Here is a 15816-nt window from a genome sequence, read left to right on the forward strand (position 1 = left end):
CAGGAAGCTCTCCCCTGGACCACTCCCCTTCCCTATAAAAACCGAAGCCCTGCAGCGTTTTTTCACTCTGCCTGTGTGTGCTGAAGAGATAGTGTAGGGAGAGAGCTGCTGCCTGTTAGTGATTTCAGGGACAGTTGAAAGTTTGCTGGCTAGTAATCGTTTTGATACTGCTCTGTTATTGGAGGGACAGAAGTCTGCAGGGGTTTGAGGGACATTTAAGCTTAGGTAGCTTTGCTGGCTAGTAATCTACCTTCTACTGCAGTGCTCTGTATGTAGCTGCAGTGGGCAGCTGTCCTGCTTCTGATCTCATCTGCTGACTGCTGCAATAACAGTAGTCCTTGTAAGGACTGCTTTTATTTATTTTTTTGTTGTTTTACTACTACTACTACTACTACTACTATAAGAGCCCAGTGCTATTAGTCTAGCAGTGTTGGGGAGTGGGACTGGTGTGCTAATCTGCTGCTCCTAGTAGTTCAGCAGCACCAACTTTAATTTTTTTTTTTAATATTCATTTTTTTTTTATTTTACTTTTTTTTATTTTACTACCGCTGTAGTAGTGTATAAGTTGACCTTTTAGGCATTATTTGCCCTGTAGGCATTATTTGCACACTGTTTTCTTCAACCCGCCATCGAGCTGTGTGACCTTGTTCACATTCTGTCTAAATATCCATAATATTACCGTCTCCAGAAAAAACACCGGAGTCACTTTTTTCAAGCAGCCATAATATATTTTACGTAATCCGTATCCACCGCTGTAGTAGTGTATACGTTGACCTTGTAGATTACTAGCCAGCAAACTTACTATCATCTGTCCCTGAAATCACTAACAGCTCTCCCCCTACACTATCTCTTCCAAGCACACACAGGCAGATTTTTCAGATACATTTTTGCCCTTGATCCCCCTCTGGCATGCCACTGTCCAGGTCGTTGCACCCTTTAAACAACTTTAAAATCATTTTTCTGGCCAGAAATGTCTTTTCTAGATGTTAAAGTTCGCCTTCCCATTGAAGTCTATGGGGTTCGCGAACCGTTCGCGAACCGCTCGCATTTTTGCGCAAGTTCGCGAATATGTTCGCGAACTTTTTTTCCGACGTTCGCTACATCCCTAATGTTTGATCAAACTTTTAATTCGTGCAACAACGGCAACGTTTCGGGCTATTCCAGCCCTTTATCAAGCCCGAAACCTTGACGTTGTTGCACAAATTAAAAGTTTGATCAAACATCGGAGTGCTGCTGCAATTGTTTAATCCATGTGTAGAGAACCTGTGCAGAGAGGAGTACAGTGTGCACCCGAGGCTGCAAACAGCGAATTGTGTGAGTGTGGCACGTTACTTTTGACTTTGTATAGTGATGTCATTTCTGTCACATGACTCACTGAAACTTGTGTATTATAAAAAATAAAATACCCCCTGCAAAAGATGAGGACATCAGGAGTCACCTCTGAGTTCCATGACCTGTTTAAAAGCACTTGGCCTTTGGCCTCATGTTTTTATATGGTCATGGAACTCTCAGTCACTTTTAATATCTTTATATTTTACAATAAGGGGTACTCAATTCAATATATATATACACACATACACACTCATACAACTCACTTAAAAATCTATATATACCAATATCTATACTAATTGTAGATTACATAATAGCCTTGGCTATAATGCTTGTTCAAGAAATGATCCAAGCCCCTCTTAAAGGACCAGTAACATATATATATATATATTTTTTTAAAAATCGTTAGTATACAAAAAAACACAAAGACAAATGAAACTTTAAATTAAACTTTCTTTATTTATAAATAACTTACCGAAACTCTGCTTTGCACTCCTCTTCAGAAAAGGCGATCCCTGAGGCCTTAGTACTTAGATTAGTACTAAAAAGTAGCAATACCAATAAATCTGTAGCCTTACAGAGCATTTCTTTTTAGATGGGGTCAGTGACCCCCATTTGAAAGCTGGAAAGAGTCAGAAGAAGAAGAAGAAGGCAAATCATTTAAAAACTATAAAAAAATAAATAATGAAGACCGATTAAAAAGTTGTTGACCAGAGCGTAGCCGGCATGGCCCCTACAGATGTGGGATCTCTCTAGTTCAGCTACTGATGGGAAGACCATATCACATAGAGACCATTTAATTCAAATAATATAAATGTTTTTAATAATTTCCTTTTTTTCTGTAATAATAAAACAGTACCTTGATGGTAACATAAATCCATGTTGTTGGCAAAATAATCATATCAGGTTGTTTTAAGGGCCCATTTACTCAGTTCGAGTGAAGGAATAGAATAAAAAAAACTTTGAATTTCGAATGATTTTTTTGGCTACTTCGACCATCGAATTGGCTACTTCGACCTTTGACTACAACTTCGACTTTGAATCAAACGATTCAAACTAAAATCGATAGTCGAAGTACTGTCTCTTTGAAAAAAAACTTCGACCCCCTACTTCGCCTCCTAAAACCTACCGAGGTGCCATGTTAGCCTATGGGGGCTTTCTATCAATTTTTAGGTCGAAGAAAAATTGTTTGATCGATGGATTAAAATCCTTCGAATCGAATGATTTTTCATTCGATCGTTTGATCGAACTATTTGCAGTAAATCCTTCGACTTCGATATTTGAAGTCGAAGGATTTACATTCGGCAGTCGAATATCGAGGGTTAATTAACCCTCGATATTCGACCCTATGTAAATCTGCCCCTTAGTGTTTAATAATTTTTTTAGAAGACTTATGGCACAGTGTTCTGTAAAAAAACCCTCATCAGGAACCCCAGCTCCCAAGCATTCCGGATAATAGATCTCATATCTGTATTTTAAAACTGCATTGGTATTTAATATGAGGAACGTGCTCTGAATTACAACTAGAATTCCAGTCAGAAACTATAACTGGACTGCCATAAAAGGAAGGAAAGTTTTTTAGAAAACAAAAAAACAGGACAAAATAATAGAAGGACAATAAAAATGAAATCATTTAACAAAGCAGTGCTAAACAATGTTGGCTGGTGGTTTTAATTAGCATAATGGTATAGGGTAAATGTAACCTTTAGAAATGGAAAAGGCTTCATGACAGTGAGAAAGGTAATTATGCAATGTATTGCCAGATTGCTTGTGTTCGCCCCATGAAGATATCTACATACAAAAGAATGTGAAATGTTTTCCTAGCTACTCAAATTTATTTGAGAAGTGCTAATTTATGTATTTATGATATGTATTAATATTAATTATAATTTGTGTATTTATCACAAACATTTGAGGGTGTTGATCTCATGGCTTTAAAATGGTAAAGTGAAGATCTAATAATAGCAGGACCCTCTATAGTTTTACTAATGGTACTGCCCTGTGTCACCATTATGGCAATGGCTGGATTAACCAGCCCTAGTGGGACACCCATATTATTTAGCACTTACTGATGTTTGTGAAAATAATATCAGGTTCTCTGGTGGGGCTAATCTGATACTGATTGTAAGTAACACCCAAGAAATAACCTGACTGTGCAGGGTAAACAATGCCACAATATGAATTTGATCCTATATACAGTAAAGCCAGACCTACCATAACATAATCCAAATCAAATTTTACAATATAGTTTAATTACAAAACCTGAAGCTTATTGTAAATGTGCTTGCAATTGAAAGCAGTGCTTTGTTCATTCATTTCTGTTCTCTGGGTCTGACTTCTAGGGTTTATCAGCTTTAGGGCAGAGGCACACGCTGCTATTTTGAGAGATTTGCTTCTTCTTCGGGAAACTCATCTCCACGAACTGCCTTCTCGCTGGCTAGAATGTAAATCGTGGCAGGATGGCACTCAGAGCTTTTCGTTTCCAAAGTCGTCCAAAGTTTGCTAGTGAGGCAGCTTCGGGCAACTTTGGAAAACAAAGCGTTCCGAGTGCCATCCCGCCCTCGATTTACATTCTAGCCGGCTGGAAGGCAGTTCAGGGAGATTAGTTGCCTGAAGAAGAAGAAGCGATTTGTCGCTGGGCGACTAATCTCCCGAAATAGCAGTGTGTGTCTCTGCCCTTAACCAGTTGGCTTACAATATTGTTTTAGGAGTCAGTAATGGAGAGAATGGATCAGACAAATACTGCTTTCAATAGCAATTACATTTACAAACATATTTAAAACCAAGGACATTTTTTTAATGAATTTATATTGGAAATTTGCTCAGTACTCTATGATGTTTTCTTTTGCTGTGCACAAAAATGGATGCCTTCCACTGCAGTGTGCTCTGATCCAATAACCACTACATACTGCAGTTTGATTAAGGGTCGAAGCCCTAATATGGTTTTCTGGGGAGAAACATAATTCATGCATATATTAAATTGCATTATTATTTATTTATTTTATTATGTATTCATTTTATTATTTGTATTATTTTTTTATTATAAAACAGAACCAAGTGTTTTGGACTTGATTCAATAAAGGAGTCAGAGGCAATACTTATCTGTCAAAGTTTTTCCATCATAATGAAACGGCAAATGCGAATGCATTAAGCTAGCAATGCATTGTGGGAAACTATGATTGGGGAGTGGGGTAGAAATGATAACTCTACTTCACCAAGTAAACATTATCTCAGAGACTAAGGCACATATTCACTAAAGCTCCATTTCCTCATTGTGAGGAATCAAAAAAATGTTTACTAGCTGTTAATTAATTGGCACTTTTCCAAAATGTTCCCAAATGCATCACCATTATGTTGGAGAAAATGTGGAAAAGAAGGATATATGCTGCATACATGGTGGTCCTGGGTAAAAATTATATTGGTCTGCCATAATAAAGCTTCTTTCTTTCCCAAAATCCTGGCAGAACCTTCCAGAATTGTTGTTATTAAACATATATCTGGCCTTAAAGGGATACTGTCATGAGAAAACTTTTTTCAAAACACATAAATTAATAGTGCTACTCTAGCAGACTTCTGCACTGAAATTCATTTTTCAAAATAGCAAATTGATTTTTTTATGTTTCATTTTGTATTCTGACATGAGGCTAGACATGTCAGTTTCCCAGGAGCCCCCATTCATGTGACTTGTGCTCTGATAAACTTTAGTAACTCTTTACTGCTGCACTGCAAGTTGAAGTGATATCAACTCCCCCCCAGAGGCCCATTAGCAGAACAATGAAAAAGTAACCATATAGATCTAAGAACAGCACTCAATAGTAATATCCCATGTCCCACTGCGACCCCATTCAGTTACATTGAGTAGGAGAAACAATAGCCTGTCTGAAAGCAGTTTCATAGTGCAGCACTGGCTCTTGCTGAAAGCACATGACTAGGCAAAATGACCTGAGATGGCTCCTACACACCAATATTACAACTAAAAAAAATACACTTGTTAAATTAGGAATGAAATTTTACACAATAGAGTGAATTGTTTGCAGTGTAAACAGTATAATATAGAAATAAAAACGACACCATAGAAATCATGACAGAATCCCTTTAAGAAACAAATCACTTAAAATTCTTGCATTTCACAGATAGAAAAAAGATACCAGCCCACTCACAAGTTATAAAGGAAGTGTCCTCGAATTTAGATTTTGAACCAGCACTTCCATTAGAATGGAGCAGAAAACAAAACATACACAAAGCTTGTGAGATTTGGAATCTATATTAATTCTTCAAATAGATGAACTCAAATAACATATGTAATGTGTAGTAAACAGAGATACCAAGATACCAATACTCCATAAATAATACAACAGTGAGCTGTAATATATTTTCTTTCCCTTTTTCCCTACTTTCGTTTATTCATGTTATAGGTCACATGACAACATGTATCAGTGTTATCCGTGTTGGGAAACTATAATAAAAAAAAAAGAATAAAATATTGGAAATACTGACCAAAAATAGGCAGATTTTATTGACTCATTTTTTCAGGGTTAATAACATGATTTAAGCATTATTAGCTCTGGGATTTAAAATGACAGATACCTGCAATGCATTGTGGATATGTAAATATAAAATGAATTAGCCTTCTTATAAAAAAGACAGCTTGTTGTATATACCGTATTTGAGTATGTACAATGAAAGCTGGGTCACTTTTGAATAAAAAATTTATTGATGATGGACAAATGTGGCATTAGATTTTGGTGCAAATCTATTTATATTATGGGCTCAGTAAATATAGTGATGATATAACATGTGAGGGTAATTTCCAACCAAAGCTTAATTATTATTAATGTCCAAAAGTTTAGTGAATTGGAAGTTATTATCCCATTGATGATAACACAATATTAAGTGCTAAACAAGCCATAATGTGTCTAATATCTAGTGAAGGTGGCCCAATGAATCATGTATGTGCAGTATTACAGCTCTCATCATTCCACAGATAGCCTTTTCGTGGGTACTAGGCATTTTTAGCTACACAATTGCAGATCCATTGTGCAGATTTTTGTGTATGTGGGTATTTTTAAATTGGGGGTGACAAGCCTCATTGCCTTACCCCATCCTATCTTTCCCCTTAAACTCTGAAAACTACAGCTACAATTTATGTTTTATTAAGTCATCTTATGGAATAGAGTTCTTCTCTCAATCCTGTTCCTAGGAGAGTAAAGTCATCCTACCATACAGTATCTGTGCAATAAATAGCTTCAGCAGGGAGTATAATACCCATCAGATAAGTAACCTTTACTTGGAATGGAATAGTCAGTAACACTCAATGCCCCTGCTGTAGCCTGAGTTATCCAGGTCGGTAATATTAAAGGGGTTGCTCACCTTTAAAATAAGTTTTAGTATGATGTAGAGAGTGATATTCTGAGACAATTTGCAATTTGTTTTCATTCTTTTATCTGTGGTGCTTGAGTCATTTAGCTTTTGATTCAGCAGCTCTTCAGTTTTGCAAATTTTGCAATTGGGTTTGCAAGGGTCCAACTTACCCTAGCAACCATGCATTGTTTCAAGAGACTGGGATATGAATAGGAGAGGGCCTGAACAGCAATAAAAATTAGTGATAACATTACATTTGTAGCATTAAAAAACATTTTTTTTTTAGATGGGGTCCCACACTTGAAAGCTGGAACGAGTAAGAAGAAGGCAAATAATTCAAAAAATATATAAAAAAACAAAAAGGCCAATTGAAAAGTTGCTTAGAATGAGCAATACTACAATGTAAAGGTGAACCACCTATTTAATGTTTTATTACACACTGGAAAGCCTTACAGCTCCTTGCTCATTATCTGCACTATCCTTATACTTACAGAGCCCAGCTAGAGAAGTGTCACTCTATTTGGGAAACATACAGAAATCTTGTGTAGACATCTGCTCACTTGTACATCCATCTGGAATGAGAATGTCCCTACTTTGGTGATAGCATTTTCTTTGTTTTACAGATTCCTCTTCATTGTTACTAGCAAGAAAGAATCAGAATGTTTCAGTGGAAGTCTGTAGTTAGAAGTTCTGCTATTTGGTACCCTGCACTGGTATTACCTACCCAGACAAGAAACCAAGTGATGGAGTCCTAATAATGCCCTCCCCCAGAGCTAATCTACAAGCAGATCTGACTAAAATTTTTATCTATTCCTCCTTATAATTTGCTCTTATTTTACAAACCAACTAGCCTCTAAAATTGTATTATTATTATTATTGTTATGATTATTATTGATAATAATAATGATAATACAATCCCTATAATTTGCTCTTATTTTACAAACTGACTAGCCTCTAAAATGGTATTATTATTATTAGTATTACTATGAATAATAATAATAATAATAATAATATATTTTTTAGAGCACCAGTATATTTTGCAGCAATGTCTTGCATTTTAAACAACCATAGATGGGCATTTCACTGACTGCTTCTCATTGCCCCATGAGGCTGGAATTAAATACGGGCGGTGAGACTGAATTGGATGAAAGGGCAAAACTGGCAGCCAGTATTTTAGTCTCTTTAATTTTGCCCTCCTCCTAATCCATTCCATTACAATTGCCTCTACCTCCGTGGAAATCGTTCCAATGTAAATGTTTGCGTCCAGTTGCGACATCGCATCTAGGCAAACAGAATCACAGACGCGAAAATGTATTAGCAGCCTCATGCGTGTGGTCGGTCGCATTTTTTCGCAGCTGCCCAAATCATTCACATCGATATAAACTATTTGTCATACAGATGGAGAACGATTATTTTACTTAATAGAATTACAGTTTTTGCAGCCATATTTTCTGCTGATATTGTGTAACCTGAATGAATGGTAAAGCAAAGCCCTTCCTAATACAGTGTATAAAAAATGTAAAGTATATGAGCTATTAAAACATAGAACTCGCCTGGGGCTGCGATCTGCCCAAATGCACGTTATCTGGATTATGGGATAAAGATATGAAAGATTCCAGATGCTTGGGTTACTCCCAATGCAAGACTTAATTAAGTGGCTGTAATTATAGATCGTGTTGCTCTGTGACCCAAATCCTTCTTCATGCTAACATGTAAAAGCTGATCACTTTCAAGATTCGCCAATTTAGGCAAAGGTTTAAACTTGAGATCGTTCCAAAGAAGAACGCGAGTTAAATAAACAGCCAGCAAATTGGTACTAAGGGCACCAGGGATTAAAGAATGAGAATTATTGCAATTGGTTTAAATCGATATGCCATGTCGAATATCCTTGTGGTCACATATATATGCTGTATACAAAAAATATGCATTCCTTTAGTATATGCGATTTTAGCTATGCTAGTTTTGCTGTTTACGTTTATTATATATTTATATATATATATATATATATATATATATATATATATATATATATATATATATATATATATATATATATATATATATATATATATATATATATATATATATATATATATATATATATATATATATATATATATATATATATATATATATATATATATATATATATATATATATATATATTATATATTTATTTATTGAGTTATAAATCAGTATTCCCTCTTAACTCCTGTAAATTTAGTACTTGGATATTCCCCTAATAAAGTGACTTTTTGTATCTATCATCATACTATTGGGAAAAATATAATTATAAGGCTCAATTCAGTTACAAGAAAAACCGCTGCTCCCGAATGTGCTAAAACGATTAATATATTTTGAATAGGGAGATACATTGCTCTATAAAATATATTGGATTTTTAATTTTTTAAAAAACTCACAGCTGCTAAATCTGACCTAGTTTCTCTATTAAAAAATGCAATACTCTTGGCATAAAAGGTTCTGTTCTGAATTTCTTTATGTTTGCGCTTAGTTCGCAAACTGCACCTAAAGTTTTTCAGATCAATTAAAAAGCTGGGCGCTTGCAGAATGTCTCGCAACAGAACAATATATCAAAATTACTTTTACATATAAGTGTCCTAAACAGAGATAGAAACTATATATATATAGATAGATAGATAGATAGATAGATAGATAGATAGATAGATATATTCCGATTTTAAACCATTTTTTCAGTTTCTGTCTTCCAGCAATGCTTTGCCGCTATATTTCATGGTAATTGTTTAAATATCTCAGGTTTTTTTCCTCTTAATAAAGATGTTTCAGTCCATGTGTTCCAAAATGTCTAAATTCGTCCAATAGCGTTGTCTGCTTCATTACTTATCCTGAAGTCAGTAAATATAGGAAAGATGTAGTCGGTCACTGGTGTGTGTTAATCCGTGGTTCTTCAGATGTTGTTGCACTACGACTCCCGGCATGCACGGTGAGAATTACATGTGGAGACTGCTCTGGAGTCTGTGCAGTGGGTTTATCAGCAGCCAGTTCAAGGTTGAGACGAGACTAGACGAAATTGGCACATAATAGAAGCAATCCCAGCTCATTTAGTGATAGGGATCCAGCTGCAACCCAGACACCTGCTACCGGGCACAGGGCAGTACTAACTGTCAGTTCGGCTCAGGTGAAGGACAGCAAGTGAGATATGGATTGCAGGAAAATGACTAGTCCAGATTCTCCGACACCGAGCAGTGGACTGAGCGATTTCCCTATGGACAGAAGCTGCATAAAGAGTACAGAGACACGTCATGTGTATGAGTCTAGTCTATGCCAGCCTTGGGTGGGAAAAGTGCCAGTTTCCGGTTGAAGAAACAGCAGTTCCTCGGGCACACATGGCAGCTGGAGAGAGCAGTTAGTCAGGGCTGCTTTAGGCACATGTTCCTTGCCTGGATTCATCTGGCGCTTGTGCCAAGAGAACAGTATGTACTATAAATGCGCACAGTATTTATCTGTAATCAGAACGCAACATTACATTCACATAAAAGTTGCTGATTTTGTCGTATTCGATCTGACCGTGCACGTTTTGTGCTGGATAATGTAAATTCAAATCTTTGTTCTGTACTGAAGGGGGGTGAGGTCATTGGATCTAATGGTCACGATGGGTTGTTTAAAGTTGCGCTGCAATGACAAAGGAACAAAGCACCAAGAACTGGCAAGTTCCTCTGTCTGGTGTCACACGTGCGCTGACACACACACACACACACAGACACACACACACAGACACACAGTGTCGCACTGGCCCACAGGGATACCAGGAAAACTCCCGGTGGGCCCAGGTGTCCGTGTGCCCTCCTGCTTCAAAATATTTGGTATATTTCATGGCCATTACCTATTTCTATGAGAAGAAAGAGACTAAATAGATTGAATAATAGGTTATAGTATGTAAAGAAAAGAGATTAGCAGAATAGAGGTTGCTGAGGAGAGGAATTATAATAGTACTGAGAGTGGGCCCCTGATCTAAGGTCTTTTGGTGGGCCCCTAGTCTAAGGTTTTTGGGTGGGCCCCTGGTGTCCCAGTCCAACACTGCAGACACACAGACACACACACTCACAGACACACAGACACACACAGACACACACACAGACACACAGAGAGAGACACACACACACAGACACACACAAAGACACACAGACACACACAAAGACACACAGACACACACACAAACGCAGGCGCACACCCAGGGTCCCATGTATTACCCACACTGATTTCCTACAAAGTATAGCGCAGTCACACAATATCTGACTCAACTATGACGTGTGTCCCACTACCTGGCTCTATACACTCTGTATCACATTATCAGGCTCCAGGCCTGGACTGGGAGTCAAAATAGGCCCTGCCATTCCAAGTACACAGACGCCCAAACATCCCCCTACCAGCCCAAATAGCCCCCTACCAGCCCACTATATGGTACCTTTCTATGGAACCATACAGCAGCCCCTCTGGCATTTGCCAGAACCCACAGATTGCCAGTCCGGGCCTGTCAGGCTCTATGACATGTGTCACTATCAGGCTCTATGACATGCTGTCAAACTATCTGCTTTTATACCTTGAGCCTCACACTAGCTGACATTTATAACCTGTGCCAGACTATCTGGTACTATATCATGTATTTCAGATAATCTAGCCCTGTGCCATGCCCCAAACTATCTGATGCTAAAAACTGTCTCACACACTGTTTCTCTATACGGTTACCTTGCCCTATAATTAATAAAAGGGCAATGTTTGTGCCGGCGCAGTAACCTATAACAACTAATGAGATGTTTAGTGACCAGGACATGTAAATGTTACCTGCTGATTGGTTGTATAGGTGACTAGACCAGTAAACACACCTTGCTCCTTTTATTGCATAACTTGTGTGTCTCACTCTGTCTCTATCTGGCTCTATATTTTGTATTTTCACATTTTATGGCTCTATACGTGACTGTGCACCCTGTCTCTCATGCGATATCTGATTAGAAACCCTTTGTCAAATATATTATATTTATTATATGTCTCTGTTCCTCTGGTCTCATACAATATCTGGCTCTATATCATGCGTCCCACACTGTCTGGGTCTATACCCCATATCTCACATTATCTGTCTGTATACTCGTTATCAAATATGTTAAACATCTCTGTACTCTTTGTCTCACGGCCAGTCACGGACACTCTCTTTAGCTCTACACCTTGTGTCACACAGACACTGACTCTAGTTCTATAACTTGTGTCACTCACACGATTTACACACCTTTATCTACAGAACCTCTATACCTTGTCACTCTGTGATCTCTCAGACACTCCCTCTAGTTCTGTTCTTTGTGGCACATAGACACTGTAAATGGCTCAGTATTGTGTTTCACAAACACTCTATGTGACTGTCATACAGACACTCTGTGGCTCACAAATACTCTTTTATTTTGAAATATTTTATTTGGTTTTCACAATAACAAATACTCTTTATATGGCCTGTATCCTATGTCACACAGAGACTCTCTCTCACACACTCTCAGACTGACTGTCTCACAAACACACACTCTCTGGCTATGTACCCTGTGATACACATAAAGTCCTGCAGCCTAATCTTACATAAAAGCATCCTGCTTCTAGGCCATCATCTGAGTGAGCTAACAGAAGTATTATTTTTCACTAAGCGCTTATATAAGTGTTTTAGGTATGTATGCTATTACATGCTGATGATTCAAGTTACCACAGGGCTTGCATTTTGCTTCATGGGAAAGAATGTCATTTGATGAAGTAAATTCTCATTATGAAGTGAACAGTTTATTATTGTTTAATTACCGTAAGTCCAGGAGCTACCTGCTGTTGATAGGTAGTATACATGCATTAATATAATAAGGACAAAATCACTAAACCGACCTGCTGTGTAATGACAGAGTATCCTCATGGTTTATTTGCCTCTTCTTTACCATAATGTTTTTCCCCTTTGGACAATCAGAGAATTTCCAGATTACGCGGATGCAAAAAGCATTGTTGGTCTGGTCTATACAGAAGCCCTGGTAACCATTACAGCGCCAGTGTTAAGCACCTATGGGTGCTGTAAGGATCCTGTGCATGTTCAAAAGCAACTTGTTTGTTCTCAGGCAAGTGTAATAGATAAGGCGCCGGAACTGCAGCAGCCACTTCTTGCTGTCACCATATCTCTTTACAGGGCTTGCTTGTGTTTGTTTCTGTCCGTATGTACTCACAGGCACAAAGAAAGATTTTATTAGAGTTCCACCAGGACAAGCAATAAGCATTAAAACCTTGAGTTCAGCGATGATGATTTTTCTCTTTGCAAAACAAAAAACAGGCCTAATATACTTGTGTACATAGAAATATAGAAATATACATCCATACACAATACTTATAGCGCCTCCATCATAATTCGATTGTGCACCCACGGGTCACTGAACAACTTCCCTATGAGTATTGCTGAATGTTAGACTTGCAGGCTGTACGACTAGCAGCTGCACAGAAGAAGTATGGAGCGCGTCATGTTCAATGTTCCATCCAGCTGTTCAGCACACTAAGGCACCTAACCCGAGAATAAAGGGGAAAGCACATCCCACAATACCCACGGCCCATGTAACACAGGATTCAAACTAGTCAGGTAATCATTTTTCAGCAACTTCCCCACCTGTCTCGATAAGTCCCTGAAAGTGAACTCTATCAGACTGATAAACCTGTAGCCCCGTTCCAGGGATGAGGGCGCTGACGCCGGAGTCACGTGACAGGGGCGGGCGATATAAATAAGATGCGAGCGGTGGGAAGGGCAGTAGAATCGCAGTGGTCCTGGCACTTGTGTCGGCGAGGTCCTGTCACCGAGTTGGGGGAAATCTCCTGAAAAGGGGGTGCAACACAGACAGTGATGAGGTGCCAGTGGGATGAATGCTGATCGCTGCTTCTCTCTCCGACAAGACACAGTGAATTGTGGAAGAGGGCAGCCCATTCAGTCTTGTTCCACTAGGGGGGTCGTGGAGTTTGGATTGGGAGTAGCCGCGAACTTCTTGGCCTCATTACAATGACTTTGGGCGCAGAGATGTCTGATAACTCGCTACTCTCGGAAGACACCGACATCGATGTGGTCGGTGACATGGGCGCCAAGGATGGCAAGTACTCCGATTACCACTCGGACAACGACTCTGATGACAACGTGGCCAGATCTCACAGGGGAGAAGCCGCTTCCCCAGACCTGTCATCCGGATCAGAGTCAAACCAGAGAGCGGAGAAGAGCCCCAAGAACGCGCTGGTGAAGCCCCCCTACTCGTACATCGCTCTGATCACCATGTCCATCCTGCAGAGCCCCAAGAAGAGACTGACCCTCAGTGAGATCTGCGAGTTCATCAGTAACCGCTTCCCCTACTACCGGGAGAAGTTCCCCGCCTGGCAGAACTCCATCCGCCACAACCTCTCGCTCAACGACTGCTTCGTCAAGATCCCCCGGGAGCCCGGCAACCCCGGCAAGGGAAACTACTGGACTCTGGACCCGGAGTCGGCCGACATGTTTGATAATGGCAGCTTCCTGCGAAGGAGAAAAAGGTTCAAAAGGCAACAAAGTAGCGAGATCCTGAGGGACCCCAGTAGCTTCATGCCTGCCGCCTTTGGATATGGACCTTATGGCTACAATTATGGGCTCCAGCTGCACAACTACCAGCAGCAGCACCCGGGTGCCACCTTCTCTTTCCAGCCCAGCCACTGCCCTCTGCCCCCGCCGGCCTCAGTCTTCTCCAGCCCCACCTTGTCCCCTTTCCTGGGCAATGAACTCAGTAGGAAATCCTTCTACTCGCAGCTGAGTCCCACCTTGCCCATCTTACACACTTTAAAACCCGATGCGCAGAGCCGACCTTCCTTCTCTATAGACAATATCATAGGGGGATCCGGATCCACCCCGAGCCCGACCTCCCCATACACAGCCCAGCCCGGGACCCACCCGCCGGTCATTGCAATGCTCAGCCCATCACTGGCCCCAATGCACAACCATCTCAACTTGGCCCACGAAAACCTCTTGCCAACTGGACAGAACTTTTCCAGTAAAATCACAAATCTTAGCAGCTGTCACTTTTAAAAAAACAAAAAAAAATCATTTGTCTCAACCTGTGTATTTAAGGTAGGAATCATTATTTTTGTTTTTTTATAGAACTATTGACCTGCATCCTGTTACCCCAATCGAAAGAAATTTATTATCTATTTATAAAGTGTAAATTTGTAATGTTGAGGCTACCCTTACCTGATGCATCACCGCAATTTCAGCACCATTATTATTTGCCTTGGGGGCCCAGTTTTCACCCAAATCTTACAGGCGTTTTTACGCTATTTAAGAAACAATTGCACAGCGCAGTCTCTTCTTTTACCTTCTCTTTTCACTCGTTGAGCTCTTATTGAAATGATTTCTGTTATAAGCACTGCTACCCCAATCTCAGGATTAGAACACTTTAACATAACATGCCGTTTGTTTGTTTTGTCACAAGAGGTCTTAAACATATTAATAACCTTCTTACCCAAATGGGGCTTTGATATGTCTCCCAACAAATGCCCTTTTTTTTTTCTACGTGTGTTTTGTGTATATGTAATTATGTATATAAATAGTGTATAGTTCGGAGGGTTATGTGACCTCTTAACCACAGCTGTGCATTGTTTTGTGTTTATATCTCATGAAATGGACGTGTGAATAATTCAATGGTGTATGTGAAAACAAGCAATTGTGCACCATTTGGTGAAAATTTTTAAATAAATATTTGTGAACTTTAACACTGTCTACTTATGTGTTTTCTTGGGAGAGAAGAAAACCAGTTAAATACATTCAATTATATTTGTATCCATTATTTTTTCAAGCTACAAATTACGGTGTGAGCAATTCTTCTCAAGCTTATATCAATTACTGTCCAGTTTTCCTGCAACAATCTGGAGACGGTGATGGATTGCTTTGCCTAATAAACTCTCTCTAAACACTGGCAAATTCTCTCTGATAACTGATAGCCAATAAATTAGCGCTGAGTAGAGGCACACTGTTTTACTCCCAGTAAGGGATATTCCTTAGCTAGAATCTATGGAACGAAATTTTTGTTTCAATTTCACTTTGAATGTGTGGGTCAGGAAATGAAGGCAGTTAAATGA

The 15816-nt window shown here is 39.1% G+C and overlaps 1 protein-coding gene across 1 annotated transcript; it reads left to right on the forward strand.

Annotated features, from left to right (window-relative positions):
- Positions 1-13471: 13471 nt before the first annotated feature.
- foxd2.L (forkhead box D2 L homeolog) lies at positions 13472-15450 on the forward strand. The gene has a single exon (XM_018258395.2). The coding sequence runs from the start codon at positions 13724-13726 to the stop codon at positions 14765-14767; it is 1044 nt and encodes a 347-aa protein (XP_018113884.1). The 5' UTR covers positions 13472-13723; the 3' UTR covers positions 14768-15450.
- Positions 15451-15816: the final 366 nt, after the last annotated feature.

The sequence above is a fragment of the Xenopus laevis genome, chromosome 4L (assembly GCF_017654675.1).
Source record: "Xenopus laevis strain J_2021 chromosome 4L, Xenopus_laevis_v10.1, whole genome shotgun sequence".
Classification (NCBI taxonomy): Eukaryota; Metazoa; Chordata; class Amphibia; order Anura; family Pipidae; genus Xenopus; species Xenopus laevis.

What these genes read in the sequence shown, in the direction of transcription:
- foxd2.L (XM_018258395.2), top strand. Translation starts at nt 13,724, where the DNA reads ATGACTTTGGGCGCAGAGATGTCTGATAACTCGCTACTCTCGGAAGAC.